Below are 27,844 nucleotides of genomic sequence, written 5' to 3'. Positions count from 1 at the left end.
CATATTTACTTTTCTACAAATTGAGTCACTTAATTGCTTGCATACATATATTATACTATTATACTATTCAGCGAATGCCGAGAATTTGCCGGATCCGGACATAAACCAGCCATCTTGGCATGAAGTAAAACATTGATCTGATTATATTTTCGGGGATCAAGGCTCAGTGACACAATCCATGACTGATATTTTGCGTCGATGGCTGGCTTGCATCTTTCCCGAAAGGTCATTTTAATTAAGGACTGTTAACTACGCCCCACCTTAGCCCCTGCTTTTTTTTCATGTTTGAAACAAACAAATCAGGGCTTGGCAGAAGGCATCTAGTTGAGCTTAAAACTATATAAGAGGAGCGTTATCAACTAAATTGTTAAAAATATGACCCGCGGTGAATACTCTCTATAAAGTTCTCCTTGCAAAAGCAGATCAATAGTACCCATTGACATCGCATATATATTCGCATATTATTAATCAAGTATTATGACTTCGCAGAAATCCACATCAATAAAGTTGTTGGCTCTATGCCTTCTTTTTTTGAATGTATCAATAGTTTCTTCGCAGGCTGTTGCTGCCGACTCTAACGGAAGTATGGATCAATACCCAGATGATGATTCGGATTCATCTTCTGCACTCCCAAAGATAAACGGAGAAACTTCAACTAAAACTGATAAAACTAAGACTGAAACAAAAACATCAAATACCGTTGTTGCCCAAAGTACCCTATCCGAGGATGAGGAAACAGATACTTCCGCAACTGTTGAAGTGGTTGCAACTTCGCAAGCTTTTGCACGTTCTGCAAATGAGGAATCAGTCGCTGTGGAGACAGCCACCAAAAAGGTTACTACAAATACCGAAGTTTCCGAAACATCCATTGCTACTGCCGGTGCCTCAGATGCTGTTTCAGCCCCCCAGAAGCAAAGTACAACTGTGTGGTGGACTCCCGAATCCACGCAATGGTGGACACCTTCTTCTACTTTGAACGCTGAATCTGGCACTGCAGTTACTTTGGGATCAACTAAGCTTTCCAAAATCGAAACTGAGACAACATCAAAAGCCGCAAAAGCTACCTTAGCCAGTACAACAGTGACATCAAACACTGCATCTGCAACTGGAACTTGTGGTGCTGAGTGGGCTCAATGTGGAGGAGAAGATTTCACGGGTAAAACATGCTGTCAGTCAGGTCTTAAGTGTGTTTCAGCAAATAGTTGGTGGGCCAGATGTGTCTCTGAGTCCACTATGAATACAGCATCTAGTTTGAAGACCGTTTCTGGTAGTGTTGTTTCTGCAACCGGCTCAGATGCTGATTCCGCCGTTGAAACTGCTTCTGGTTCTGATTCTTCGTCTGGTACTATCTCCACAAGTGTGACATCTTCCCTAGTTTCCACAACTTATGATACTACATATGTTACAACGGTCACACTTTCAGACAGCTCTTATCAAAGTACAGTTTCTTCCCATGTTACCACTTATGCGTACAAGGCTGTGAGCTCTGTTGTTACCGTTAACGGTGCCGCTGCAAATATTCCTATTGCCATTTTCGGAAACACCCAGTTGAGCACTAAGGTGCTTATTTACGCTGCTTTGGGATTCTGTCTCTATGTCGCCGGAATTTAAAGTGAGAGGAGAGGCAGCTCTATAAGGTTTTAAGGATTCAAATCTTTCGGTAACTCTGCTGGGTAAAAAAAAAGGGAAAACTGACCATAAAGTATTTTGTACATTAGGATATCAATATTAATTTTATTAATTGAATTTGGGGTTATTTTTATTTTGTAGAGGTAAGTTTTTTTTTTTTTACAATCCTTGAGTATAAGGAGCGGCTCTGATTAAGCTTTTCTCTGCAATCTTTACTAGCCTACAGGCAACCAACCCTCAATAGGAGCTTGAAATTTTTTTTTTTTTTTTTTTTTTTTTTTTTTTTTTTTTTTCGCTCTCTTTTTCTTTCAAGGAAAAAATTTTGAAGCAATATATAAAGTGCGAATTTTCCACTGTTTTCTCACCCCTCCACAACATGCATATTTCACCCATTCTTTCTTTTCCCTCTCCTCTTTATGTATCAGTCTTCGCCATGTCAATGGGATCTGGCTGGAAGATGGAGTTCTCTCCGTTTTCCGGTTCGTGCCTCTTTATTGGGGCCACAGTGTCTCGATATGAGCGCTCGTCGACCAATTTTGAAGCTAGTATCTTTTTTTATGATACAGGATTATGCTCGGTCGAGGGATTGTATAACAAGAGGGTGGACTTATTCTTCATTCCAGAGACTGCGTTTGTGGCTTCTGGCGCTGGTCATTTGAATTCTTGTTTGTTTGAAAGGTGAAATTTCGGGTCTTGTGCCTGGAACCGATCTGGAAGAACAAGCGATCGAGTTCGTGGCTGGTGATGGAGATAATTCTTGCTCTGGGCGGTATATTCCTATTCCTTGCGAATCTACTCTATCTTTTTAGGGTAGAATTAGGGGCTCGCGTCCTTTTTGCTCTTTTCAGGGTGATTATCGTTTGGGAAATAACCATACCGCATACATTACTTATGCCTTTTTACTATTATTTGTTTGTGGTACTTGTAGATTTTTTCGTGCTCGTTTTAATCCTTTTGATAACTCATCTTGTTCGTGTAGCTGTATTTAGCTTCCTATGATGGTGGTTAAAATAACTCGATCCGGTTAGCGATTATTATATTGATTTGTTGTTAGATATAGTCTGGAAGAAGACGACTATGGAGAGAGAACAATAAAAAAATAAAAAAGTAAAGAACTTGAACAGAGACACGATATAGTTAAAGAGAGAGAAAAAATGAAGAAAATTAAAGAATTAACCATTCTGCCCTGTTGGTTTGTTCGGGTTACCATACTTATTATTAGTTATGTCTCCTTAGCAGCATCCAGAGCTAGAAACGGTGTGACCCCCTTGTCTGACATCAACATTACCCTTTTGTGATTGCTCAGAAGCAGCCTCTTCATCAGATGTCTTCTCTAAAATGAGTCCTGCCAACTTGTAGAAAACCTCTGAAACGTTGACACTGGATTTGGCACTGGCTTCCATAAATGGTATACCCAATTCCTGTGCAAGCAGCTCACCTTGCTTTGTGGACACTTGTCTACTTTCCTCATCATCGCACTTATTTCCCACGAGGAATAACTGCGCATCATCCTTGGCATGCTGATTCACAGTTTGGTACCATTTCTTGACACTCTCAAAAGAGTTCTCATCACAAACATCATACACTATGATAATTCCCATGGCACCTCTGTAGTAAGCGGTAGTAATTGTTCTGAATCTTTCCTGACCGGCAGTATCCCAAACCTGGAGTTTTATTCTCTTCCCGTTAATATCTATAGTCTTGATCTTAAAGTCAATTCCAATTGTTGTGATGAATGATGGGTTGAACTTGTCATCCACGAATCGGAGAAGAAGACATGATTTTCCCACACCTGAATCACCCACCAAAAGCAACTTCATTGTGCGATCAAATGCTTTAGCTCTGTTTGCAGACATTGTTGATCCTGTATTCTCTCTTTGGAATTTACACGTTTAGAGAGTTGTAAATAATACAATTTATTTCACTCCTTGTCCTCAGCCTATTAAAAATAAAAGCCTGCTTTTTTCCCTCTTATCTGTTGATATCAAGTGAAGTCTCAGGCGAAAACGTAGCGAAATAGCACACGAAAATAAGGCGGAAAAGGAGATAACTGAGAAATAAATTTGAGTACGAGCAAGAAAAACGAGCAGGAGAGGAATGCGAGGCCGGAACATCAAAAAAAAATCGGCCTAAAACGATTATTGAATTTATTTTTCTCGCTCTTTCCGTTCGAACAAAGGCGACTGGCGATGCACGGATGTAAGAAAGAAGTAATGAGTAATAATAGAAATTGTAATAGATGCGTCGAGAGTCGCGCCTACATAAAGCTGCCCTCCCTTGTTTATGCCCAAGAAAACCTCGCTCATAAGGATCAAAGGTATTTAAAAATGTGCATTTCCCCTTTTTATCCAGTTTACCTTCTTACTTAGTTCATTTTACTTCTATACTTTTCCTTTCTTTAGCCTTAAAAACACTCAATACTAGTTATAACAAAAACTTCATAAAGCAGTGATAGGGAACATTTATGCCAATTTTCTTCTTTCATCTTTCACCGCTAGCCTATTTTCATGATAGCCTTTTGCTTCCCCTCATTTCGCTTAAAATAAAATGTATGAGAAAGGATCTCAGGTCCAACACGGTAAATCACCGGATTACGTAATTTGCGATTTTTCCCTCAATTTTTTTTTTTTATGAGGTTGTTGTCTGCTTGAAATTTTTCACAGCGTCCGGAAATCTGAGAAAAATTTCGGAAATTATGAAGAACTAAACCTCAAAAAAATTAGATGAAATAATTACATTGTGAAGATACTAGTCAAACAACATTAAATCACAACTTATCCTGATCAAACTCTGAATATCGCACATATAAACTACGCGTATTAATACTTCGAATAGTAACATTTTGGCTCATCAATAATTAATCATGCCTACCGTCGCTGTCGATAAAGAAGACTTGTTCCAGCTCTTGGGAAGAACATACAGTCACAAAGAGTTCGATGAGCTCTGTTTCGAGTTCGGTATCGAGCTTGATGAAGACACAACTGAGGATGTGAAGGGAACAGATGAGCGTCCACAGTATAAGATTGAGATTGCTGCTAACAGGTACGACATGCTTTGTATAGAAGGTATTGCACAAGCTTTGAATGAATATTTGGGAAGGGTTGAATCACCTAAGTACACATTAAAGCCAACTAAGCCCGTCGTTTCTTTGACTGTTGATCCATCGACTGAGGAAATACGTCCATATGCTTATGCGGCCATCTTGAGGAATGTGTCTTTCACCCCAAGAAATTACGAATCTTTCATGGCTCTGCAAGACAAGCTTCATACGAATATTTGTAGGCAGAGAACTTTGGTCGCAATGGGAACACATGACTTGGACACTGTGAAACCACCGTTCGTTTATAAGGCACTTCCACCTGAGCAGATTAAGTTCACACCATTAAACCAGACCAAGGAGATGAATGGAAAAGAGTTGATGGAGTTTTATGAAAAGGACAAAAACCTCGGAAAGTATCTTCATATCATTAGAGACTCTCCTGTTTACCCTGTTGTCCTTGACTCGACTGGAAGAGTTTGCTCGTTGCCTCCTATCATCAACTCGGACCACTCCAAGATCACCATGGACACAAAGAATGTCTTTATTGAAGTTACTGCCACTGACCGTACCAAGGCTAACATCGTGATCAACCAGGTGGTAGCAATGTTCTCTCGTTACTGTAGCGATAAGTTCACTGTGGAGCCTGTTGAGATTATTTCTGACCACAACGGCGAAACTAGAGTTTGTCCTGATATTAAGGAGCGTACTATGTCCGTCCAGAAAGATTACATAAACTCTTGCTTGGCCCTTGATCTCTCCACTGAACAGATTTGCCAATTGCTTAAGAAGATGGCCCTTACAGCCAAAGGTTCCCTCTCTGATGATAACGTCATCGATGTCCGCATTCCTATAACCAGATCTGATGTTTTGCACCAGTGTGATATCATGGAGGATTGTGCCATTTCCTATGGTTACAACAATTTGGTTAAAACTTTGCCAAAGACAGAGGCTACTGTTGGACATCCTTTGCCGATCAACAAGGTTAGCGATATTCTTAGGAACGCTTCTGCACAGGCTGGCTGGCTCGAGGTTATGACTTTAACCTTGTGCTCGCATGATGAGAATTTCAAGTTCTTGAGAGGAGTCGATGATGATAGCAAGGTCGTCAAGCTTGCAAACCCAAAGACTTTCGAATACCAGGTTGTGAGAACAACCCTAATTCCTGGCATTTTGAAGACTATCAGAGAGAACAAGCGTCATTCTTTGCCTATCAAGGTCTTTGAGGCTGGTGATATCGTCTTGAAAGATGATAGCATGGAGAGAAAGGCAAGAAACCAGAGAAACTGGTGCGCAGTTTACGCCGGTAAAGTTTCTGGCTTTGAGTACATACAGGGTCTTTTGGGTAAAATCATGCAAACCTTCAGAACTCCTTGGTTAGAAGATCCAGTCAAGGGTGATCACGGTTACTGGTTGGAGGAAACCGATGATATCAAGATGTATTTCCCTGGAAGAGGTGCTAGAATTATGCTTCGTCCAAAGAAAGGTGACAAAGCCATCGAAATTGGTAATCTTGGTGTTCTTCATCCTGAAGTCTGCAACAACTTTGATATTCCATTCGCTATTTCTTCCGTCGAGATTAACGCTGAGGTCTTCCTATGATTCTGACATATATCCTTTTTTTTGTTTAATGTTTCTTGCCTACTCTGTAAGTCGGATACAGTTTACTACAAAGAATACAAAAAAAAAATTGTTTCAAATACACCAGTTACAATAATTATTGATATATAAGTATTCATCTATTTGTACTTATTAGCAAAGATCCCTGTAGGGATTGTAAAATTCAGGCTTTGGACTCCCTTTGTTTTCTGTCTTCTTGAAAGCTTTTTTCTGGGTCTTTCTTCTTATTATCCATCATTGTCTCTGTCTGTGCCTCTGCCTGTGCCTGTATTTTGGCAACTTCTTTTCGAAGCTGATCAACATCAAAAAGATCTGAAGTTTCATCAACGTTTTTCTTATCCTGCTTCTTTTTTCCCCCTTCTTGTTCTTCCTCGATCTTTTCAGCTTCTTTTTGCTCTTGCTCCTTCATACCTTCTTCGTACATTTCCCACCATTGTTTGTTTTTCTTTCCTAGCAGTTTATTGTACCATTTACTTGGCTTCTTTCCTTCGTTCCGCATCTTCTCAAAGTCACTAATTAGCTTTCTCTGTCTCTCGCTTGCTTCTTCATCTGGTTTTTGAATTTCGACGAAGGTGTCACTAATTATTTCCCATCCTGCTTTCCGTAATAATTTAGGCATCACTTTACGGTACTCCATGTGACCCTTTACTAAAGAGGTGCAGTCCATATTCTCAATACCTTTAACTGGCGACAATCCGGCAATGCTTCTCCAGCCTCCAGAGGTTGCCCTGAAAAGATATCCAAGAATCCAGTCCTGTTTCGAATATCCATTCACAAACCTTCCACTAATAACACTGCGTGCAAGTGCTATTGTATCCGTTGAAACCACAATTGGAGCACCAAAAATGTAAACACTTTCAACTAAACCATAGTCACCAGTTCTTGCCAAATCCAGCAAGCAACTGAAGATCACTTTGGCTCCTAAACTGAATCCAACAAGTGTCACAGGCCGCACACCAAGCTTGTTTCTCCTTAAAGTATCTGCAAGTATCGATCCAGACGTATCTGCACGGTCCAACGAAACATTCCAAGGGTTATCTAAAATGTAACTTAGTTTAGAAAGCCACATCGGTAGCTGAATTGCACTCATGAGGGTAATGAGGATTGTTGCACCCAATATTTGTTGAATGGACTGCGTTAATATCTCGTTTGCCAAAATTTCAATCGTCTGTCCCATACTCGTTAAAGTTTCCGGTTCCCATAATAAAGAGTATAAATCGCCCATCACAGGATCAACAGTACTGAATGGCAACCGAATATCATCTTTCTTGCCGGACATCCATCCGGACACCGTTAGAATCAAGTTCAAACGTCCGTTATTATGTAACGGCTTGAACTCAAACGTTTTCACGTTACCAACACGATGTTCCATACCGGTCTTGCCAATATTCATACCAGTTAGTACTCCTCCGGCTGTGATTGTAGATGTCCCCACTGTTCCGGCAAAAATTCCGGCAGTGCCACCAATTCCAATTGTCGAAAATCCAGCAGCAACACCAGCACCTATAACTGGAGCCAAGGCGCCAGCACTAAGACCAATAACAAGACCACCAGCCATTGTTGCAAATGCAATCTTGACAATCCGCTTGCCCCGGCCCTTTTTCTTGTGCTCTTTAAGAAGATCTTTGTCACTCCATGTCGTCTGCTTGTTCACCATTGCAGTAATTTCATCCATTTCCAAGGCACCAGTAATTCTTCTTTCAAACTGGTAAACTTCCAGATTTTTTATTCCAAGGTACCTTGCAAAATTCACCATCATCACTCTGGAGCGGGCATCATAAACGGAAGACTGTAACAATATTAAAAATAGGTCTGCTATCAATGTCCACCTTAAATCTATATTTAAAGATTCACTCTGAGAATCCTCCTCATCCATATCAACAACTTGAGCTTGTTCACCAGTTTCCGATTGATTCTTCGATTTCATCAAGCTGTTCTTCACAACCAAGTTTGTGTCGAACCACTTGGCTAAATCCTCTGGCTCGATCCCATGACAACTCAAATTTTCAATCATCTGTCTTTCTTCCGGTTTATCTATGCCTAGATGCTCGTATAAATCATCCATGACTTTAATCGACCATCTAGTGAATGATTTCTGAGAGGACGCTAGCTTTTTCATAACCTTTACTGATCCGCTTCCTCTTATCTCATCAAGCTTCATATGCTGTTCCACCATAGTAAGTTTTGCTAGTGCAGCATATGCGATCTTCTGCGATCCATTAAGCATTGATTTTGTGGTCAAAAGTTGGTTGTCAAGTGTCATCTCTTCGTCTGCTTCGTTCATTTCATCATCATCACCTTTTTTATTTTCAATGTCTGCAAACTCCTGCTCGAATGTATCAAAGGAGTCTGAATTACTCTCTATATCAGTCCTCTCTTTCTCATTCTTGATATCTGAATCGGTAACCAAAGTCTTTTCATCGTCATTTCTCCCTCCAGAAGAGTTCTTAACTTTATTCTTGCCAGTATCCGCCAACGAAGCATGCGACATATTTCTAAGCTTTCTCAAATTATCGTTTTCGTTTTGAAATAGAAAGTCAAACTTTTTGTCCATCTCTAAATACTTGTTAGCCTGTTCAGCCATTGCAACCCTCGTATACTTCTGACTCTTACCATTCTTCGAGTCGATGCTTGTAACAGATCTGCTGCTTCCATTTGCAAGATGCCTTTCCAATGCATCTGGAATACTGGTATTGCTGTCACTGATACCCGTCGATTTGTTATTTTTCATTCCTAATTTCGATGTCCAGCCACTTTGGCCTTTATCTCCTTCGGCTGTTTTAGACATATTCGAAATATCGGCATTGAAAACTTCCTTGAGATTTCGGCCACGGAAGTCGTATAGATCATTGAATTCAATTTCAACTTCCATGAGCTTCCAGTCATCGTACTCCTCTAAGTCGGAGTCCGGTTTATCTAATGATGATGTGAGTGATATTGTAGACTTACTCGCCTCTTTTTTCTCTGATTCTTTGAGCTTCTGTTTATCATTCTTGATCTGTTGTAATTTGGTGTGCTTCTTCTCGTTATATTTGGCCTCAACCTTTTTGAAATCATGCTCCACAACCTGAACAGATGTACCCTTGTTTCGGCTCCTTTTATGGTCCTCTAATTGAAACTCTAAAAAATCAGTCAAGTCTTCATCCATTTCTTTACTTTTTTCTTGCCCATCTCTGTTGACATCTGTGTGAACTGTTGTTTTTGCATTATCGGTTTGCAAATTTTGGTCCACATCAGCTACGTTGGCATTACTCGCCATATTTGCTTGCTCCACCAACGTGACAGGTTGACAAATTTCATATAGGAATGATTTCGTGATGAAACTATTTATTTGCTTAAAGATTGTTGGCATGGCTTGGCCAACCGCGTACGTTCTTCGCGCTCCGGTAATTTTTAAAGATGTGTCTTTAATCCCATACAATCGATACCCGTAATCTTTTTTTACTCCCACTTTTTTTTTTGATTGACCTCGTTTAGTGGCATTAATCAGCATTAGCACAGACTAGCTCCCACCCTCTGGTATCTTAAATTTAACCCGCTACATGAAATCAAATTCTTGAATTAAAGAAGATTATTAGCATGTTAATATATCTATAAAAAGACTATACTAAACTGTAAAGCCCGAAGTTTAAACCATATTGTCAGAAGTCAATAAGTTTACTCTTCGTCAGCAGCTGCCTCTTCCTCCTCTTCCTCATCATCATCATTGTCCTCATCCTCATCAACGGCAACAGAGTAGAACTGTAAGGAGTATTCGTTCTTCTTGACAGAGACGAATCTGATCCAGTCTCTGATCTGGTTCTTCTTCAAGTATCTCTTGGTGAGGTACTTTAAGTACTTACCAGAGAACTTGGCAGAAGCAACGATAACAACCTTGGTGTCATCCTCCTGAGAAACGGTGATCTCTTCACCCAAGTTTCCGGTGTGTCCTTCAACCTTGATGTGCTCAACCAAGTACTTAACGTAAGAGGCTGGGTCGAAAACACCGTTTTCTGTTGGTGCAGAGCAGTCAACAGTAAACTTCTTGGTAACCTTCTGGTTCTTCTTAGACTGTATTATAAGATTGATTGTTGGGTTAGTTATTCAACTCCCGAGGCATTTTTTTTTTTGGTTCTACAGGCTGTCGCAAACAACGAAAAAAATATGCGTCTACATCTGAAACAAAAAGGTTTAGCTAAAAAAAAAGGAAGCATCACCATCTTAGTTTTGCTCGACGTTTGCTATTACTTTGGCATATGATGTGCAAAGACTCTCATTTACCACGTCGAACAAAAATAAAAATATGGAAAGCGATGTCTCCAGTTTACCCAGTATGCCAACCATTCCAATCCCTTTTCAGCACTGAATGGAATAACGACCTATGATAAAACGATACCGTAAGGTAAAGCATATTAGTCAGACACACCGAGGCCAAAACCTTTCTATACAAATGTGGACACCTCTGGAACTGAGTTATATTTATAAGCGCAGTCTCTTTAATTTTCACATCTGTAAATCAGAACAGCCTGGATTCAAATTCATATAAGAAGCTCATACTTACAATTGGGGCCATCGTGGGATTTGTTCTTTCTATACTTAATGCGAAGTGCACAGAAAGGAGAAGTAAAAAGAGAGTGCAATATCGAACTTTAGAAGGATGGATGTGTTGTAGGTAATCTATATTAGAATTTTCACGCTTCACCAGACCCCAAAGTGAAAAAAAAAGTTTAGGGAAATCTGAAGTTTCACGATAGAGGTGTGAGGGTTAACATTTTTTTATGGTGACCACGTGAGTGTGTCGCACTTGTAACCCGCGAACGAAAAAGGTAAAAAAAAAATAATAATAATAATAAGGCATGCATTGTTATTGTACTATTTACTTTCCTTGAGACATTGTTGTACCTTCTCGTTTCTTGCGTACAAGCGAATACTCGCCAAGAATTATAAAGCAGAAGTTCGCTTAGCTCTAGCACCATCTACTTTATATTAGGACTAATCTACAAATAGGAAAACGTGGTTGTGAATGAATTATAGATGCAAATGATGACTAAATATGATTAAAAATGTGACAAAAACAACGAAAACTAGGTAAAATGAGAGATGAGTTTTCCGTGGGGCGTAGCAGCATGCATAGAGCCAAATCAGGCCTTAAAAAAATATAATAATAATTAAACGTTGCTAAAGCAAACGAGGTCATAAATGAAGTAGTCCTAGACCGATTTTCTTGATAACCCTCCAACTGTATTAATTGTGCTAGCCCCAAAACCAATTGAACTGTCCGAAGTTCAACAACCCATAGATTCGTATCGTAATTGCATTGCCAAAAAGGTATTTGAGGAAATTGTGTTGACTCTCAATATGCGGACGGTATTGCTTAGAAAATAGTATTCAAGCTACGGATAATAACTAAATATGTGAATGCTCCATTCGATGGTACGCAGATTATGTCAACGAGGGTGTAAAATCACATCAAAATTGGAAGAAGAAGCATTACTCCAAGAAGCATCTGAAACTTGCATGAATGATGGCCTGATGTGAACCTAATAGGAGCGGCACCTGAATTGCCCGTGCTTGTTGCTTTGGTGCTTTGGGTCCCCACCGGTGATGATGAAACTCCAGTAATTGAAAATGATGTGTCAATTTGGATGCTTCCTGTAAGATCATCGGTCAGAATACTTTCCACAGAGCCGGTGGCAGGAGTGCTGCTCCGAGATTGGTTCAACGTTATTGATGAATTAATCCCCCCTTGAGTGCTAGCCGTAATATTAGAATTGACTAACGAACTTATGGAAGTGGCAGCAGGATTTTCAATACTACCGGCAACCTCAGATGATGATAGCTGAGTGATTGGTCCTCCTGCACTTGACGTTGTCATAACTTGGGTCTGAATATCCTTAGTCACTTGCTGAAGGTCTGTGTAAAAATAGGCAGAACCAACTGTAGCTTCTGCTTTTGCGACTGCATCTCTAGCTTTGAGTTCTATAGCTGCCATTTTAAATCCTTGATTTTCCCCTTTATGTCTTGGTGCACTGATCTTGATTGTATTGGCTAAGTGCTTCAGTAGAAAAGAAACTAGAAAGAAAGAGAAAAAAAAAGTATGCAGAAAACCTGCTATAAGATCCCTTAAAGTGATTCTAGCCAAGAATTCTGCTTTTGATGCATGTACAATGTATTTATACAAGCTGCCGACGATTTCTTCTCAACGCGCCTTTTTTTTTTTTTTTACACTGTGTGTGATTTCATGCAGTTCCTCTCGCAGTAAGTGGAGATTTTGAGGGAATTTTTTCGTGACTTCTATTGTAACCGGTGTGAACAATGGACGTATCATAAATGTTTCTAGCGTGTTTCGTTAAGTATTGTGGAATTTTGCACGCTTCAACTTTAATTTCCAACTTTGCTACCAGATTTTTCACGTCATACCACATAAGAGGATGAAATATTCAAGAACAATCTCTAAAAACATACCGTAAGCTTCAAAATTCAGCCTGTTGCGTCCACAACTGGGCATATTCACTTATGATTTAATAAAACGTCATAGGACCGAGAATTATTCTTTCACTCCTTTGGGGATCGAAGAACAAAAAATAAAGCAATACCTTCGCGCGTCTTTTTAGATCAGGGGCTGTCAACCGCTCTAAACAACCATTTTTTTACCGGAATTGTTAGGTGGCTGTATCTGGAACAGAAATCAGGGGTACACCGCATCGAAAAGAAGCATTTTTTTGAAACACGAGCACTCTTTCCTAGTAAATGCAACCGCGATATCTTACAACAAAATATAATACGACTACACTAGACCAAGTAGACCAACAATGCCATATTTCTTCAATGCCCCTTTCTCCATAAGCCTCATACCGTTTTTATTTGTTCTCTTTGGTGTGCACACTCCCAAAAATGTGCAGCGGTTGTTTACATTAAAGTTCATTGTGTCCGAAAGCATGGAATGGGTCGGCAATATTCCTCCAACAGGTATTATCCCGGTACGGAAAATACATTCCATGTTTTTTTTTTTTTGTATTTGTTCCACTCAGATTTATTCCATCTCTATGTACACGCTGCCCCTTAAAGAATGTCCCGATCAAGTAAAGTTCATAAAAAATAAAAATAAATAGAAAGATGTATTAACGATATTTTCTCATTCATTGCTTCACAATCGCTTCGTCCCCTCGCTTATTTGCCAAATCCGACAAAGTATTGCTAACGCGTTCCCGAACCAATTCATTCGGCGAGTTTCTGCCAAGCCTTTCCAACAATTCCCTGACCGAGTTGTTATTGATTGCTTGTTCAAACTCGTCATTGGTTATCAACGCTCCTAGCAACCCGATTCTCCGCCTTTGAAGCAAAGGGTTTGTTTCCTGAGAAATGAGCCTTGTTACAAATGAAACGCGATCTGGAATGGCCTCTGAAAGATGTGCTAAACTCTCGTCGTTATTCCTTAAAGCACTTGAAAGGCATCTCAAACTCATGTCCTTAACTTTTACAATTTCCTTTTGGCCTAGACCACTGAAGACGAATTCATCCTTATGATTGCTGTTATCTGAAATTCCTGACAATGCCAAAAGTGACTCTAGAGAATGCCCTTTGGACACATCTGACCCTATCTCATAATCGGAGCTGAGCTCGGCAAGTCTTTCCAGATTCTTGACTATTGTCTCGAAGTTCTCAGAACTCAGCTTTCTCTGCTTGCCTAGAGTGATGATATATCCGCTGAGGCTCTTGAATTCCTCCCGATCGGAGAAACTAGTCTGCTCCTTATAATTATTGATTCCATCATTTTTTAGTGCTTCTGAAACTTCGAGCACCTGTTCCGGATTCGAATTTGAATCTAGACCGATCTTCTCATCACCGGCTGGTATTATCTCAGCATCTGAAACGTCCATTCCATGATCATCACCGGCAATTCTTGCCTCTTTAATTCCACTTCCATCTATACCCATTCGTATTTCCAAACCTGTAGGTATCATTTGACCTTCCTTGACAATTTTCCACTCTGATGATGGTTCAAAATGCCGACTGTAACAGGCTTCTTTATGATCTCCTTTCGGGCATATGATGTCATTATTATTTGACTCCGCCACCTGGGCCATCGTTGCCGTTAACAGATATAGGAGCGCGATCCACATAACGTTGCGGTTTAGGCAATTTAACACGCGTTGGATAATATTGATGTAAATACTACCTTCAGGCACGTTCAAGATATTTTTAAGACTCAGTCGGACTTATCTTTTTCTTTAACTTACACAAGTTTATCTAAGTAAGCAAGCAAATTAAAGTGTCCTGTCAATTTTAAGTTTTAGGAAAAAAAAGTGTTTTCCAGCTTTGCTTTTAAGTGGGTTTAAGTATTTATCTGTCTGACGTCAACGGCGAATTTTTTATTACCAGCTGTTCTTTATGCTATCTATCAACCACGACAAAAAAAAATGGAAAAAATTTTGGAAAATAGACAGTCAGTCATTTTTATCCGACAAAGCCCCAGAGCAGTAATTTTGATGATCTGCCAATCAATTAAAGGTCGATTAAATTGACAGGTTCCTGCTGTTGCGGCGGTTTCTCTTCTGTAGGAGTCACTTGCAAATCCTTTTCTGAGTTTATAGCACTATCCGGCATGCTTGGTTCCTTCTGCACAGGCACCGTGGCTTGTTCAGGAAGTGGCGCATAATCAATCGAATTGAACGAATTTTTGCGATTGTCCGCGTATGGAGATGATGGTATGTTCAATTCCGATTTATTTGTAGTACTGGCTGCCGGAAGTGGCATCTGTGGTCTTTCACCGATCGCCGTAATCGTGTTCGTGCCAGATAGCTGTGAATTCCAAGTATTCTGCCTTGTCTGTTTACCTCCTGAAGAAATGGAGTCTGATAGCGTGTGGTAACTTGGTGTGTTGTCATTGCTAAATGAAGCACGTCCATCTTGAGGAATGGAGCTATTTCTATGCTCTGGATTGGGTATTTGCGTTCCCGAATTCCAAGGATTTGCTTGAGGAATATCGAACGGTGGCCTCTGCTGAACCTGCTGGCCCGATCGCTGCTGCAACATCTCATTGTATATTTTATTGATGGCAAATATCTTGGAATATAAATCTTGGTATCTCTCCAGTTCGCCTGTGTACTTAGTTAAGTTCTGCTCCACCTTCGGTTGTAGCAAAACAACGTCACTATACATTTGTTTCATAGTAATATCCTTGCTAAGCGGTATTCTCTGCTGGGGGTTCGTCTTTAAATAAGTATTGATGGTCTTGACAAATAAAAGCAGATTATTTTCATCTTTCCCTGTTATTCTGCAATCATCAATCGATTCACGAGCTGGTTCAACCTCTTCCGCAGCATTGTACACATTATCACCTGCTGGAAAATCTGTGTTCAGGTTTTTATCCGATGGAAGCATATTCGAATAAAAGTTCTCCTTCTTCACTAGCGAATCCTGTTTAACCGAGTTGTTCGAAGAGATGGGCTTCTCCTGCTGATGAAGATCCTGTAGGCTGGCTTCTATAGCAGCCTTCATTGCTGCATCCTCATCCTCGTATGGTGGTGGTTGAGATATATCATCTTTAGTGTTTGTTGTAGCCTCTGGAGTCATGCCAGCCTCCTGCAGGGAAAGCTCTATGGCTTTCTTGAGGTCATCATCTTCATTTCCAATACTATATTTCGAAGAAGCCTTATTACTCTTGTGCTTTTTGTGTGACTTCTTATTTGAGGTCTTCTTCTGTGCCTCAAGCTTGTCCATGTGTTCCTGATAGCACGTATCGCACACACGAACAGGAACAGTTATGCCCAATTCTGGCAACTCGCAACTTTGCGATGAATGCTCCTGGCAAAAAACGCCACCACATGATCTACAATGATGTTTACGGTTAATGAAGGAGAAGAGTTTTGAGCATAGCATGCAGGCATCTGAATCCTCCCATTCCGGAGCCACTTTAGACTCAATAAGGCTCGAGTCTACGTACTCGGTAATATCTGGAAACTTGAATTTCTCGCCCTGCAATTTCTTGTAAACATCATTCACGTACGAAAGTTTTGGATGTGTACTAAACATAATAGACCATGATTGAATCAACTCCAAAAGATATTGCTTAACTTCTCCGTTAAGATTCTTATCATGCAAAATGCCAATGAATGGATCCATGAACTCCTTCGACGAAATGTCTAGCAAGAAATGCTCACCGCCATTTTTGATGCAGAAATCAATTAGCTTCAATGATGATTTTTGTTTGTTCGGATCCTTGCTCGAAAGAAAGCGCTTCTTCAGAGATCTCATGGCATCTTTTGGGGGAATTTGTTTAGATCTTATACGATCGCTGAGTTCAAGAGCAGCACCAAAATCGATATCTCCATTTGGGATCGTTTCGGATGTTGCCCTTTCTATAATTGGATCAAGTCCATCCGTCTCTGATGATCCAAACCAAGACATCTTTTGTACTTGTTATATGAAGGCAAATCCAGTCGGGTAAAAAAGAAAAAGATGGCACAAACGATGTAACTGCGGTATAATTAAGTTAAATGCCCTCAGACAGTGTAGTAGAGGTGTTATATATCCGATCTAATGAAATGATAGCTGTTAATGTTAGATATTTTATAACTTTTGGAGAAGCGAATAGGTTTCTGTTGTACTGATGACGCCTAAGATATGTGTCTATCTTTCTCGCTCAACTTCTGATATTACACAATAGGATGTGCAGAATGCTTTTCTGCAGATTGGAACCAAAAAAAAATTTAAAAAAAAATAAAAATTGAATTTAAATTCAAATTTAAATTCAAAAAAATACGCGGTAATTGATATACCAGCTTTTCAACAAGCTGATAAAAGGTATACGCCTCCAGAGAAGCTCACAGAGAATATACAAAAGGAATAAACTGTACTTACCTTTTGTTGAGCCCATGTCATCTACTGCCCTCTAGCAAATACAAAAGTTCGTCTTTATAAATAGTAAATCGGAATTGGTCTGTCGAGGTAAATATATGTGAGAATAATTTCTAAGAGAATCCTTAAAGGTTCTAGGAAGCCATAATTTCAGCACCGCTTGCAGAGGCAACAGGAGAGAGCATATTGTGACTGACACGAGCAGCAACTGATCTATCATTTCTAGAGAGGATGCTGGTTGAATCCGAGCAAATAGTCCGTTGATAATCACTCAGACCATCTTCAACTGACTTCTGAATGAGCACACGCCAGTTGGTGGTAAGAACAGCAATAACAGCACCAATTGAAATTGTGCCCAATGCAACAACCATACCCAGCCACAAGCCTGGTAGCCCCAACTTCAGATGGAAACCACAGTAGTATGACACGGGTAGGGCAATCACGTAGTAGCATGTGAGATTTAGCCATCCGCCAATATACTGTCTTCCCTGGCCCCTCAATATTCCTCCAGCAACACAACTGAGAACGTCACCCAGCTGATAAGCGGCTCCTACCAAAAGAACTCTCGATGCCAACACAATAACATCTTCATCGTGAGTGAATAGCCTGGCTGTGTACGTTCTTAATGCGGCCAAGGAGAATGCATTCACGAATCCCAAGCCCGTTGCCACTATCAGTGAGGCGTTTGTGGCAGTATGTGCAGCAGCCTCAGATGCAGACCCAATATACCAGGCAATTCTTGTGGAGGCAGCAACGGAGATTGCGTATGGAATTTGATAGACGGTGACGCAAGTTGTAGCAACGATGGATTGTGCAGCTAGAGCCACAGTGCCGAAACGAGACGATGCAATGGCAATTATCTCGAATGCCAGCCACTCGGCTTCAATCATAAGAACGCCTGGACCGGCAAGAGTTAGCAATCTTCCCCAATGCTTAAACACCTCTTTCGAGAAGCCACACCAACACTGGTAACCGTTGATAAATACAGCGTATAAAACGAGCATGATGGCCATAAGCCAGTTAATGATGGAAACTGCTGTTGGTGCCCCTTCAAATCCCATTCCTATGTGCTTGTCCCAGACCAATGTAATATTGAGGGCCACGTTCAACGGGGCGCAGAACGCCAAGACGCACGTGGAAGCATGAAAGATTCCCTGAGCCTGAAGATACTGTTTGGTGACTTCGAAAACAATAAAGCCGGGAACACCAAAGGAAAGCCTCCTTAGATATCTGGAAGCCAAGTAGGTGGCCTTGATACCGGGGGCCAAGAAGTTGAGAATCGGATAGGACCCCCAGTACCAGACGGCGAAGATCGGGATGTAGATTATCAATAAAAGGCATGCACATCTAAGAGACTGGAGGCCCACTGTTTTATAATCCTTTCGGCCGTACGCCTGGGGACAGAGTGTTGATAGAGCGGATGCTGTTCCCTGGATTATTCCATAAGAGGAAATGCTGGCCAATAAATTGGAAAGTGAGACTGCCGCCAATTCGTCAGCACCCAAATTTCCAACTGCGTAAACAGATGCCACGGTTAACGAGTACTGCAATAGGAAAGTGATGATTAGAGGAATGGACATCTTTGTTATCATCCTCACCTCTGGTGCTAGAGACGCCTCCACTTCCAAAAGCCGCCCGTCTTCCGGGTCCTTCGACATTGTCAATCCAAGATGTTGCATTCTAGGAGAAGTAACAGACACCCCTCTTCGAAGCTGGATGAAATTCTCCTCTTCAGCAGTTGCATTCCATGAAACATCGCGACTCAAAGTATTGTCAGCATTTTGCGATAGCGATCCGTACTGGCTTCCGTCCAGATGGGAAGCTATTGAAGATGATGATGAGCTCGGCCCTCGCAGAAGAGGCTGTTGCTCATTTGAAGTTGTTATGATCATTTAATGACTTCCTTAAATGATAGACAAGCACCGAGCACACTCAGCGTCTGATATCTACTTCCAACCTGTGGAATATTTGCGATATGCCTCCTAGTCTTGAGGCATCTCAAATGCCCATGGTTAATTTGGAATTCGGCATTTGTCCCTGAGTTTTTCAGGGGGGAAGAAAAACCGGCTGAAATAAATGAAAATTAAAAAAATAAAATAAAATAATTAGGAGAAATGTATAGCGTAAAGTAAAAGAAAGATCAGATTCAACAATTCGCGACCTATTGTTCCTTCTACTTGAGGAAGGAAATATTAGAACAGGTAGTGGATTGATCGATCACATACTACTGATAAGAAAATTACGGGTAGCAAAAAAATTATTACATAAAGGACACACGTATGCTTCGGCAATTTCCGTTACCACCTCTTTATGATTACGATCGCTATTCTTAAAATCTTCACTCCCATTTTTTTACAGCAATTTAAGCCAACGAAATATACTCAATCTAACTAATTAATTAAACTGCTCTGACGTCTGTTGAAGATCGTTCTGTCTTTTTAAAAAATTTCCCCTCAAACAGACCATGCCAGAAATCAACTCGTTGTTTCCTCACAAGATCCTTTCTCTTCTTTTTCAATGCCCTAATTGTTTCATCTATAGCTCTTATTTCCTCTTGTAGTACCATGGCATCTTTTTCCATTTTTGTAGGACTAGAACGCATTTTCCCTTCGTCATAATCATCCCCTGAAAATAATTTATCAATAGCAAAGTCACTTTCGGCTGTATTACAGCGAATGTTTGATGAAACATTTTGCGAAGCATTTCCTGCTTTGTTGTTTTGTTCTTGCTCCCGAGGGCTGATATGTGGTTGTTCGAAGCATAAAGACTCAAGTTTTGATATGTCCGATTCAGTGTCAAGTGTTTCTTTAGCAGACACTAATGGTGTTGTAATGTTCTCGCTAGACGAGTCCCTGTTGTTTATATTTTGAATAACCGGGACCGTAAATGTGACACTTTTCTTGGTTTTCGGTCCGTGATTGTCCCTTGAACTGAGACTGCTCTTCTGTGGTTTCAGTATTTTTCTTTGGGTACAGAATGTAAATTGTTTTAATGAAGGTGGACTTGTATTCAGTTCATTTGTTACAGAATTTTTGGAAAGACGGAGGTATTTTCCAGATGGCCTTCTTCTCCGCCTGGTAAGGGATGAGATGGATACTGTTGACATGTGATCTGGATAGTTTTCCATATTCTAATGTTTAATGTTTGTGAATGATGTCAATTGTATGATCTATTACGATAATTGTTATATTTTATTTTATTTCTTGCAGGAAAAGAACGTGCGATTTGGCGCTTACTGCATTCTAAAAGGTTAACAAAATCCCTAAAAAAAATCACCAATTTCATGATGAATTAGGAAATTTGAAAGATTACCGCGCCCTTTTTTTTCATTTTGTTTTACGAGCTTATGCGAAATATAAATGTGAAGCTTGTGAATGATTTTTACAAGGCACACTGAAATTCAAAGTAAACTAATTGTAAATCAAATACTACGAGTAAGTACTAAAAACATTTGAGGTACGTCAACAATACGTTATGAGCACTCTATATCTCTAATTCCACTTGCTGTGTACCAGAAGCGTAATAATGTCAGAGATACGGCCCATGCTTTAAACCATGTGTTAACAATCATAATAAGAGGTATCACGTTGACCACATTCAGATTAGTTTCATTTATAGGAATTCTACAGCAAACGAAAGGAGAAGGATTGTTGTATATTGCCATAGAGAAGTCAAGTCTTAATCACGATCAACTGTCCTACTTAAATTGTTCGAACAGGATATGGACAAATAGGCCGCATATGAACTTCATAACTAATGTTAAATTACAACACATCAAGTGTGTAACTAATTGAGATCTTGCTTACCTTTAAACGCATCATTATTAGAAGAAAAACTGTTGTTATTAACGAACTTCTCTCAATTTTTTGTCGATCAGTGATTACGGACTGCTTAATGATCATCCTAACTATTGTTTGCATATAATAAGGAAAGAAAGAAAACACCGAGAAAATTAAATTGAAAAATGAAATATAATATAATAGTTTGTTCTATCAAGATGCATGTCTATCCTAAGAAAAGTTAATGGAGAAGATGCTTTCAAAAGGGAAAGAAGGTTTTGAAATATGAAAAATGGGCCCGAAAAATTTTTGGATGCTCTATAAAAAAGCACTTTTTTCTATTGCATTTGTGCCGCCAATATTATTCTTGTCTCAAGAGAAGAAGGAATACGTATATGGAAAGGAATTAACGAGAAAAAAAATTTTCCCCTCTATTTAGAAAGTTTTTTTAAGCTCCTTCCCCTATTGCCTCCACGCCATTTTCTGACGCCCTTCATAATTTCATACGGCTCAGAGTTTTTCGGGAGACAGACAATAGCACTCGTGGTAAATCTCAGAACGATGGCGAAAATTCTAGCACACCATGCGGAAGAAAGGTGAAAATTTTTTCACATAAATTTTTTTTTCGTTCCTTGTCAATAATTTTCTAGTTAAATTACTTGCTGCATAGTATATAAAAGCAAATGGAAATTCCTCCATAAATAAAAGGGTTATATTTCGTCGTCCATTCCTTTTAGGTTTTTGTACCTTCCTTTTTACCTTCCTTTTTCTTGTGATTCCTCTATCGTCAACTACATTTGGTCTAATTAGTATTCAAAATGGGTAAGGAAAAGCAACATCTTAACGTCGTCGTTATCGGTCACGTCGATTCTGGTAAATCTACCACCACCGGTCACTTGATCTACAAGTGTGGTGGTATCGACAAGAGAACTATCGAGAAATTCGAAAAGGAGGCCGCCGAAATGGGTAAGGGTTCCTTCAAGTACGCTTGGGTTTTGGACAAGCTTAAAGCTGAGAGAGAGAGAGGTATCACCATTGATATCGCTTTGTGGAAATTCGAGACTCCAAAGTACCACGTCACTGTTATTGACGCCCCAGGTCACAGAGATTTCATCAAGAACATGATTACTGGTACTTCTCAGGCTGACTGTGCTATTTTGATCATTGCTGCTGGTGTCGGTGAATTTGAGGCTGGTATTTCTAAGGATGGTCAGACCAGACAGCACGCTTTGTTGGCATTCACTTTGGGTGTCCAGCAGCTTATTGTTGCCGTCAACAAGATGGACTCTGTTAAGTGGTCCAAGGACAGATTCGAGGAGATCAAGAAGGAAGTTTCTAACTTCATCAAGAAGGTTGGTTACAACCCTAAGAAGGTTCCATTCGTTCCTATCTCTGGTTGGAATGGAGACAACATGATTGAGGCCTCTACTAACTGCCCATGGTACAAGGGATGGACCAAGGAGACCAAGAGCGGTGTCGCCAAGGGTAAGACCTTGTTGGAAGCCATTGACGCTGTTGATGTTCCAAAGAGACCAACTGATAAGCCACTGAGAGTTCCATTGCAGGATGTCTACAAGATCGGTGGTGTTGGTACCGTTCCAGTCGGAAGAGTCGAGACCGGTGTTATGAAGCCAGGTATGACTGTTCTTTTCGCCCCAGTCGGTGTTACTTCTGAGGTTAAGTCTATTGAGATGCATCATGTTTCTCTTCCAGAGGCTATCCCAGGTGACAACATTGGTTTCAACGTCAAGAACGTTTCCGTCAAGGAGGTCAAGAGAGGTTTCGTTGCCTCTGACGCCAAGAATGACCCAGCTAAGGGATGTGCTTCCTTCAATGCTCAGGTCATTATCTTGAACCACCCAGGTCACATTCAGGCTGGATACTCTCCAGTTGTTGACTGCCACACTGCTCACATTGCTTGTAAATTCGAGGAATTGATTGAGAAGATCGACAGAAGAACTGGTAAGAAGACTGAGGACCACCCTAAGTCTATCAAGAGAGGTGATGCTGCTATGGTTAAGATGGTTCCATCTAAGCCTATGGTTGTTGAGTCTTTCAAGGACTACCCACCTTTGGGAAGATTCGCTGTTAGAGATATGAGACAGACCGTTGCTGTTGGTGTCGTCAGATCCGTTGAGAAGACTGATAAGTTCGTCACTGCTAAGCCTGCAAAGAAATAAGTAAGTTGAGTAAGTTATATCTTTTCTAGAATAGCTGTCTCGCCTTTTTATGATCTTGTTTGTTGTTAGCTGTGGAAGTTTGGGAACGCCCTGTTTATGACTGGATTTGTATTCTTTTGTAACATTTTGTTTCTAGCTTTCCTTAATTAAGAATTATTTCTTTAAAGCATAGTATATCATTGCATTTTGTGTAGTCTTCTATTTTTATATATTTTGATGTTACATTTTATTGATCTAGGAATGTTTTTCATTATAATCAAAGAGTAGGTGTACATAGTAATCAACAGTCCTGTCTCAAGAGCCTTTTTTTATTTGTTCTCTTCATCTATAACTACGTGATATTTGTCTTGATCATATTCCCAGGCAAATCGATGTAGCTTTGACTCCAAAAGCCTCAAATAAGAGGTGGCGAAATACTCCGGCTCCCTGTTCGGAAAACTTAACGGAGATCGATCACCCAGCCAAAATTCACCTTTCCTCGACTGATTCACGTACGCACTGTTCTCTGTTAAAATGAGAAATCTTCTCCATTCTTCGAAGTTGTAATGAAATGTTGGCTTGAATCTCACCATGATGAAAGCTTTATGGAGCTCTGCAAGAAGAATCTGAAGTGTGCTTAAGTGGTTCAAGATAAAATCGTGCTTCTTCCTAAAAAGAGTATGAATACTTTTCCCTGGTGGGAATATAACGCTTTGATGCCTATTGACTATATCAATGGGTTTATCAAGTGTCAGATCAAGTATATAATCATCTTGAGGAATTACCGCCGTTGCCCCATCACTCGAAAGTTCGTACTTCCTGAGAAATGTGTCTTCGTCGAAATTTGGATCAATAATCCTAAATGCCCGAATAAGATAGACCCTGGCACGTTTAATTTTTTCAACGTCATACGAGACACATAATGTTCCCTCTCTTACGTAATTTAGAAGATGGATACTCATCTTCACGCTATGGATAAAAGAGTCTGTGTTCAAAAAACTTAAGTTTGATAGCTTAGTGTTGTTAAAGATGAATTCAAACAAAGCATCAACAGGATTTGTAGCTAATGGAACAGAAATTTGCGTCTCTTTTTTAGTGGATGGTTCATTAGAAACTCCATATAGTTCGAAATTCCCAGACTGTTCGCTGCCATCAGAGAAAGGTGCATCTTTTTTTGCATCTTCTGATCTTGTAGATGCAAATTCACCCATCGTAGAAAATTCATTGATGGCTTGAGCCAACTCATCTAGGTCTTCCGAGCTTTCACAGCGATCGTCGATGTTATATGCGTCACTATTAATTTGTTCTCTAACCTTTGGTAAACTGTGCATGAGAGTTTTTGATGTAGATATACTCGTATCATGCATCAAATTCTCCAATGTCTTAATGTCAACGGAATCCTGATTTGCCCTAAATAACTTCGTCATAAACCTTAAATGTTTTCTTCCGTTTGCAAACCGATATATTATATCAAACATATCCATATCATCAAGTTTCTTTAATCTGTGAAATATGAGGTCACTCAAGTTCGAAACAAGAATTGTCATAATTGGAATTGCCGCTAATGCCCAAACTGAAAATAGAACTCTACCGGCTGCCGAAGTCGGAATAATGTTTCCAGCACCCAATGTTACAAGGCAGCAGAAGCAAAAGTAGCACGATGTGCTAAAAGACCAGTCTTCAGTATACTTGAATGCTGTGCACCCAAGCAAAAGAAAAGCACAGAATGCGACGGAATTTGTTAAAAATGAAATCAACTGTTGAGTGAGCTCAGCAGTACTGTTAACATCACGCATGAAATCGAATGCCTCCTTATCAGTTTTCATGGCTTCTTTCTTCAACTTCATTTTCATCTTTTTGGTGGATGCAAGGCGATGCCAATAGATCGTGGTTTTTGAAAACTCTAACACGGTATCAATGACACTCGAAATAATCAAACCAAATAGCACCAACGCTATAAGTATCCAAAAGGATGATATTCCTCTCGCCAAAGAAGTTGCAGGAATGTCCTGCTGCTCACCTATCGTAACTACTGAGATTATACAGTAATAGAGGCCGAAGCCAAAGGAAGAATCCCATACTCTAATTGATATAATAGCTCCAACAAGTAGCCAAACTGCCATAGATGATGACTGAAATATCAAACTTCTCTGCACCTGATTAATATTAAACACTGGCCTATACTTCTTCATTAAAAACCCGAGCTCATTTAGGAAAAGAACGACAAAATTCAACCAGTGAAGACAGACTGTAACGATTGCAAAATAAAAGCCGTAGTTGAGGTCAAACTGATCATCAAGATGATGTGAGTAAAAATACCAGTGATAAACGATTACTAAGCACATAAGCATTGTACTGGCGATAAACCATCCACTGATACTAATGACTTGGGAAACGACATAACGAACTTTCTTACGGAAGTTTAATAGTAAGAAAAAATTTGAGACCAAAGCAAGAGCCACCGAGGTCGCATTCACTAAATAAACCCAAAACTCATCGCCACCTTCGTTGTCTCCGCTGTCATTTGGCAACCCTTTTCTGATCTTCCAGGAACACACAATTGCAAATATAGACATCATGTTAGAGAGCGGGCCAATACAACCACAAAGTAGCGGGAAATACGATGATAGCATGAACCAGAATACAAATGAAGAATCGCCTGGCTCAACGTAAAGATTAGAAACACGCCACTGTATGGAGTTAAGTGAAGTATCCAAGTAATCTTGGATCTCATCCTGAACTTCTATTAGTGAATGGGCATCACCAAACGATGGATCATTGTGAATAATGTTGTGAGGATACTTTATTGTCTCCTGAGAATCACTGTTTCCTTCCCCGTTTTCTTTTTCCATGTAAGCCAACAATGACTTTGATGATTGGTCTGATTTGTGTGTCTTCTCGTGGCTATTCTGCTCATTGTATGTTGACTTCATTTTTTTGAATGAACTGCATTTTCTAGGAAAATCAAAAGAAATTTTGTGCCTTTTCTTCCCATAAAAGCTAAGTGAGTGCGATCTCCTTCTTGGGTTATGACTGTCGTTATTAGATGTCATTATTCCGGTAGCATTTGATTTCTTCTTATCTTTTGAGGAATCTTCATGTTTTGATGAAAGTTGGGATGCATTGTCTGGTTGCCCAACTGTTGAGGTACTGTTTGTAGGAGTAGTATCTCTTTCCACTATATTTTGCTTTCTGGACTCATTTACTGCCATATTTTCTATACCTATCGAAAATGCTTGATGTCGAGAGATGTCCTATTATTGTTTATATATTTTTCCAGAAATTAAGATTCCGGTAACTAAAACTGCATTTCATTCATTTCACTGGAGGCTGTACATTGTATATACTAATCAAATGGTGTAATCATATATTTTTGTTGCAAATATTGATGTATATGTATGTAATCATCAACTCATAGCGATGCATGAACGCAAAAATAAGTCAATAATAAGAATGCAATTAGTCAATCAAAAAAAAAAATTTAATAAAAAAATGAGAGCATGGCGTGAAATGAAATGAATGTAATTAATTATTCTTCACGGTAAAGTAATTAATTGCGTTGCGAGCTGCAGCATTTTGAATCCTATATTTGTACTCCCCGATTCAATGCTAGTTTAAGATAATTGAAATATTACTCGATATGATTCAAGTATGGCTTTGTCAGAACAAAGTTTCTCTGCGATGTTATGAAAAAGCACCTCTGATTTCTTGGTGAACGTTTTTTCCGATGGGTTATTGTTGGTTCGTTGTTCCCGCAAAAAAAAAAACGAATTTCTACATTCCAGAATAATTGGAAAAAGAAGGAATCCGAAAATGATAATTAATAAATCTAAGTGCAAAGAGAAATATTGTTCTCTTATGCATTGGTGCTTTCTTTTATCTAACAGTTCCTGATAGTATCTTTCAAAGATATTAATTATTGATACTCTCGTTCGAGGTTGTATCAGATCTGAACATAATATATTTTTGCAGTAACCGAATACTCGCGAGAACAGCTGTCACTCTCTGCATTGATGAAATTTCTTCTCTAGCGACTCGCTTCCTTCCATCGATACGGCCTCTATTTAATCAAGGCTTTCTTGATAAGCACTTCATATAATTAATAATCTCTCCCTAAAAAGAATATCAATTAGTAGTGAAGTTTTCTCCTAAATACACCATAAATAAAATTTTGTTTACTATTTCACATTAAGCTTTTATATTTTTAATAGCATTGTGCGTCATCAATTGTTAAACAAGCAAGGATTTCAAATTTTTACTTAATTAGCATGAGTACATTAAAGGCAGTTTTATTGCGAGTTGCGGGCAGTATGAGATAATGCCTTCAAAAAAATAATGTGTATAATTACTACATGATAAATTACTTTATTGAGTATAATGATTATGTACATACAGACATTGGGCATGAGCCAAGTGTTGCTTTTTATTATATTGTATTTTGGCCTGGGGCTTACCGTATAAAATTCAAACAATTAATTGCACGCAAGTTTCCACATGATATAATTTTCTTTTTCAACGTTTCCGGAGATTTCTACAAGGGATCCATCCGCTTTAATTCTTGGCATACTTCAAGTCATAAAATTATTTAAACTTTAAATTAAATAAAGCGGCAGCATAATTTTTTTTAAAAAAAATGAATTTATGTTTTTTATAATTATATTACACAATTCATGCCGAATGTTGACTCACACGCAATTAAACGTAGAATGGCACTCCTTGACGTTAATAGTAATGTAATACACAAGAGCTAGGACCTTTAATTACAATGCATGAACTTGTCG

The 27,844-nt window shown here is 39.5% G+C and overlaps 11 protein-coding genes across 11 annotated transcripts; 3 read left to right on the top strand and 8 right to left on the bottom strand.

Moving 5' to 3' along the window:
* Positions 1-477: 477 nt before the first annotated feature.
* BRETT_000171 (uncharacterized protein) lies at positions 478-1,611 on the top strand (the record flags this gene model as incomplete). The annotated part of the gene is made up of 1 exon (XM_041278743.1): positions 478-1,611. One exon carries the CDS (start codon positions 478-480, stop codon positions 1,609-1,611), a length of 1,134 nt encoding a protein of 377 aa, XP_041134938.1.
* A 1,250-nt stretch (positions 1,612-2,861) lies between these two features.
* SEC4 (GTP-binding protein) lies at positions 2,862-3,485 on the bottom strand (the record flags this gene model as incomplete). The annotated part of the gene is made up of 1 exon (XM_041278742.1): positions 2,862-3,485. The coding sequence occupies one exon, from the start codon at positions 3,483-3,485 to the stop codon at positions 2,862-2,864; it is 624 nt and encodes a 207-aa protein (XP_041134937.1).
* Positions 3,486-4,492: 1,007 nt separating this feature from the next.
* On the top strand, positions 4,493-6,268 carry FRS1 (phenylalanine--tRNA ligase subunit beta; the record flags this gene model as incomplete). Its single annotated transcript, XM_041278741.1, has 1 exon — positions 4,493-6,268. The coding sequence occupies one exon, from the start codon at positions 4,493-4,495 to the stop codon at positions 6,266-6,268; it is 1,776 nt and encodes a 591-aa protein (XP_041134936.1).
* A 181-nt stretch (positions 6,269-6,449) lies between these two features.
* On the bottom strand, positions 6,450-9,638 carry BRETT_000168 (uncharacterized protein; the record flags this gene model as incomplete). Its single annotated transcript, XM_041278740.1, has 1 exon — positions 6,450-9,638. The coding sequence occupies one exon, from the start codon at positions 9,636-9,638 to the stop codon at positions 6,450-6,452; it is 3,189 nt and encodes a 1,062-aa protein (XP_041134935.1).
* Positions 9,639-9,943: 305 nt separating this feature from the next.
* BRETT_000167 (uncharacterized protein) lies at positions 9,944-12,257 on the bottom strand (the record flags this gene model as incomplete). The annotated part of the gene is made up of 2 exons (XM_041278739.1): positions 9,944-10,336; positions 11,760-12,257. 2 exons carry the CDS (start codon positions 12,255-12,257, stop codon positions 9,944-9,946), a joined length of 891 nt encoding a protein of 296 aa, XP_041134934.1.
* Positions 12,258-13,404: 1,147 nt separating this feature from the next.
* On the bottom strand, positions 13,405-14,352 carry BRETT_000166 (uncharacterized protein; the record flags this gene model as incomplete). The annotated part of the gene is made up of 1 exon (XM_041278738.1): positions 13,405-14,352. One exon carries the CDS (start codon positions 14,350-14,352, stop codon positions 13,405-13,407), a length of 948 nt encoding a protein of 315 aa, XP_041134933.1.
* A 418-nt stretch (positions 14,353-14,770) lies between these two features.
* On the bottom strand, positions 14,771-16,675 carry BRETT_000165 (uncharacterized protein; the record flags this gene model as incomplete). The annotated part of the gene is made up of 1 exon (XM_041278737.1): positions 14,771-16,675. One exon carries the CDS (start codon positions 16,673-16,675, stop codon positions 14,771-14,773), a length of 1,905 nt encoding a protein of 634 aa, XP_041134932.1.
* A 584-nt stretch (positions 16,676-17,259) lies between these two features.
* Positions 17,260-19,017, bottom strand: BRETT_000164 (uncharacterized protein; the record flags this gene model as incomplete). Its single annotated transcript, XM_041278736.1, has 1 exon — positions 17,260-19,017. One exon carries the CDS (start codon positions 19,015-19,017, stop codon positions 17,260-17,262), a length of 1,758 nt encoding a protein of 585 aa, XP_041134931.1.
* Positions 19,018-19,523: 506 nt separating this feature from the next.
* On the bottom strand, positions 19,524-20,252 carry BRETT_000163 (uncharacterized protein; the record flags this gene model as incomplete). The annotated part of the gene is made up of 1 exon (XM_041278735.1): positions 19,524-20,252. The coding sequence occupies one exon, from the start codon at positions 20,250-20,252 to the stop codon at positions 19,524-19,526; it is 729 nt and encodes a 242-aa protein (XP_041134930.1).
* Positions 20,253-21,722: 1,470 nt separating this feature from the next.
* TEF1 (translation elongation factor EF-1 alpha) lies at positions 21,723-23,084 on the top strand (the record flags this gene model as incomplete). The annotated part of the gene is made up of 1 exon (XM_041278734.1): positions 21,723-23,084. One exon carries the CDS (start codon positions 21,723-21,725, stop codon positions 23,082-23,084), a length of 1,362 nt encoding a protein of 453 aa, XP_041134929.1.
* A 308-nt stretch (positions 23,085-23,392) lies between these two features.
* Positions 23,393-26,275, bottom strand: BRETT_000161 (uncharacterized protein; the record flags this gene model as incomplete). Its single annotated transcript, XM_041278733.1, has 1 exon — positions 23,393-26,275. One exon carries the CDS (start codon positions 26,273-26,275, stop codon positions 23,393-23,395), a length of 2,883 nt encoding a protein of 960 aa, XP_041134928.1.
* Positions 26,276-27,844: the final 1,569 nt, after the last annotated feature.

The sequence above is a fragment of the Brettanomyces bruxellensis genome, chromosome 3 (assembly GCF_011074885.1).
Source record: "Brettanomyces bruxellensis chromosome 3, complete sequence".
NCBI classification, from domain to species: Eukaryota; Fungi; Ascomycota; class Pichiomycetes; order Pichiales; family Pichiaceae; genus Brettanomyces; species Brettanomyces bruxellensis.
Note: the sequence above shows the minus strand (reverse complement) of the source record. Positions and strands in the feature narration are given on the sequence as shown.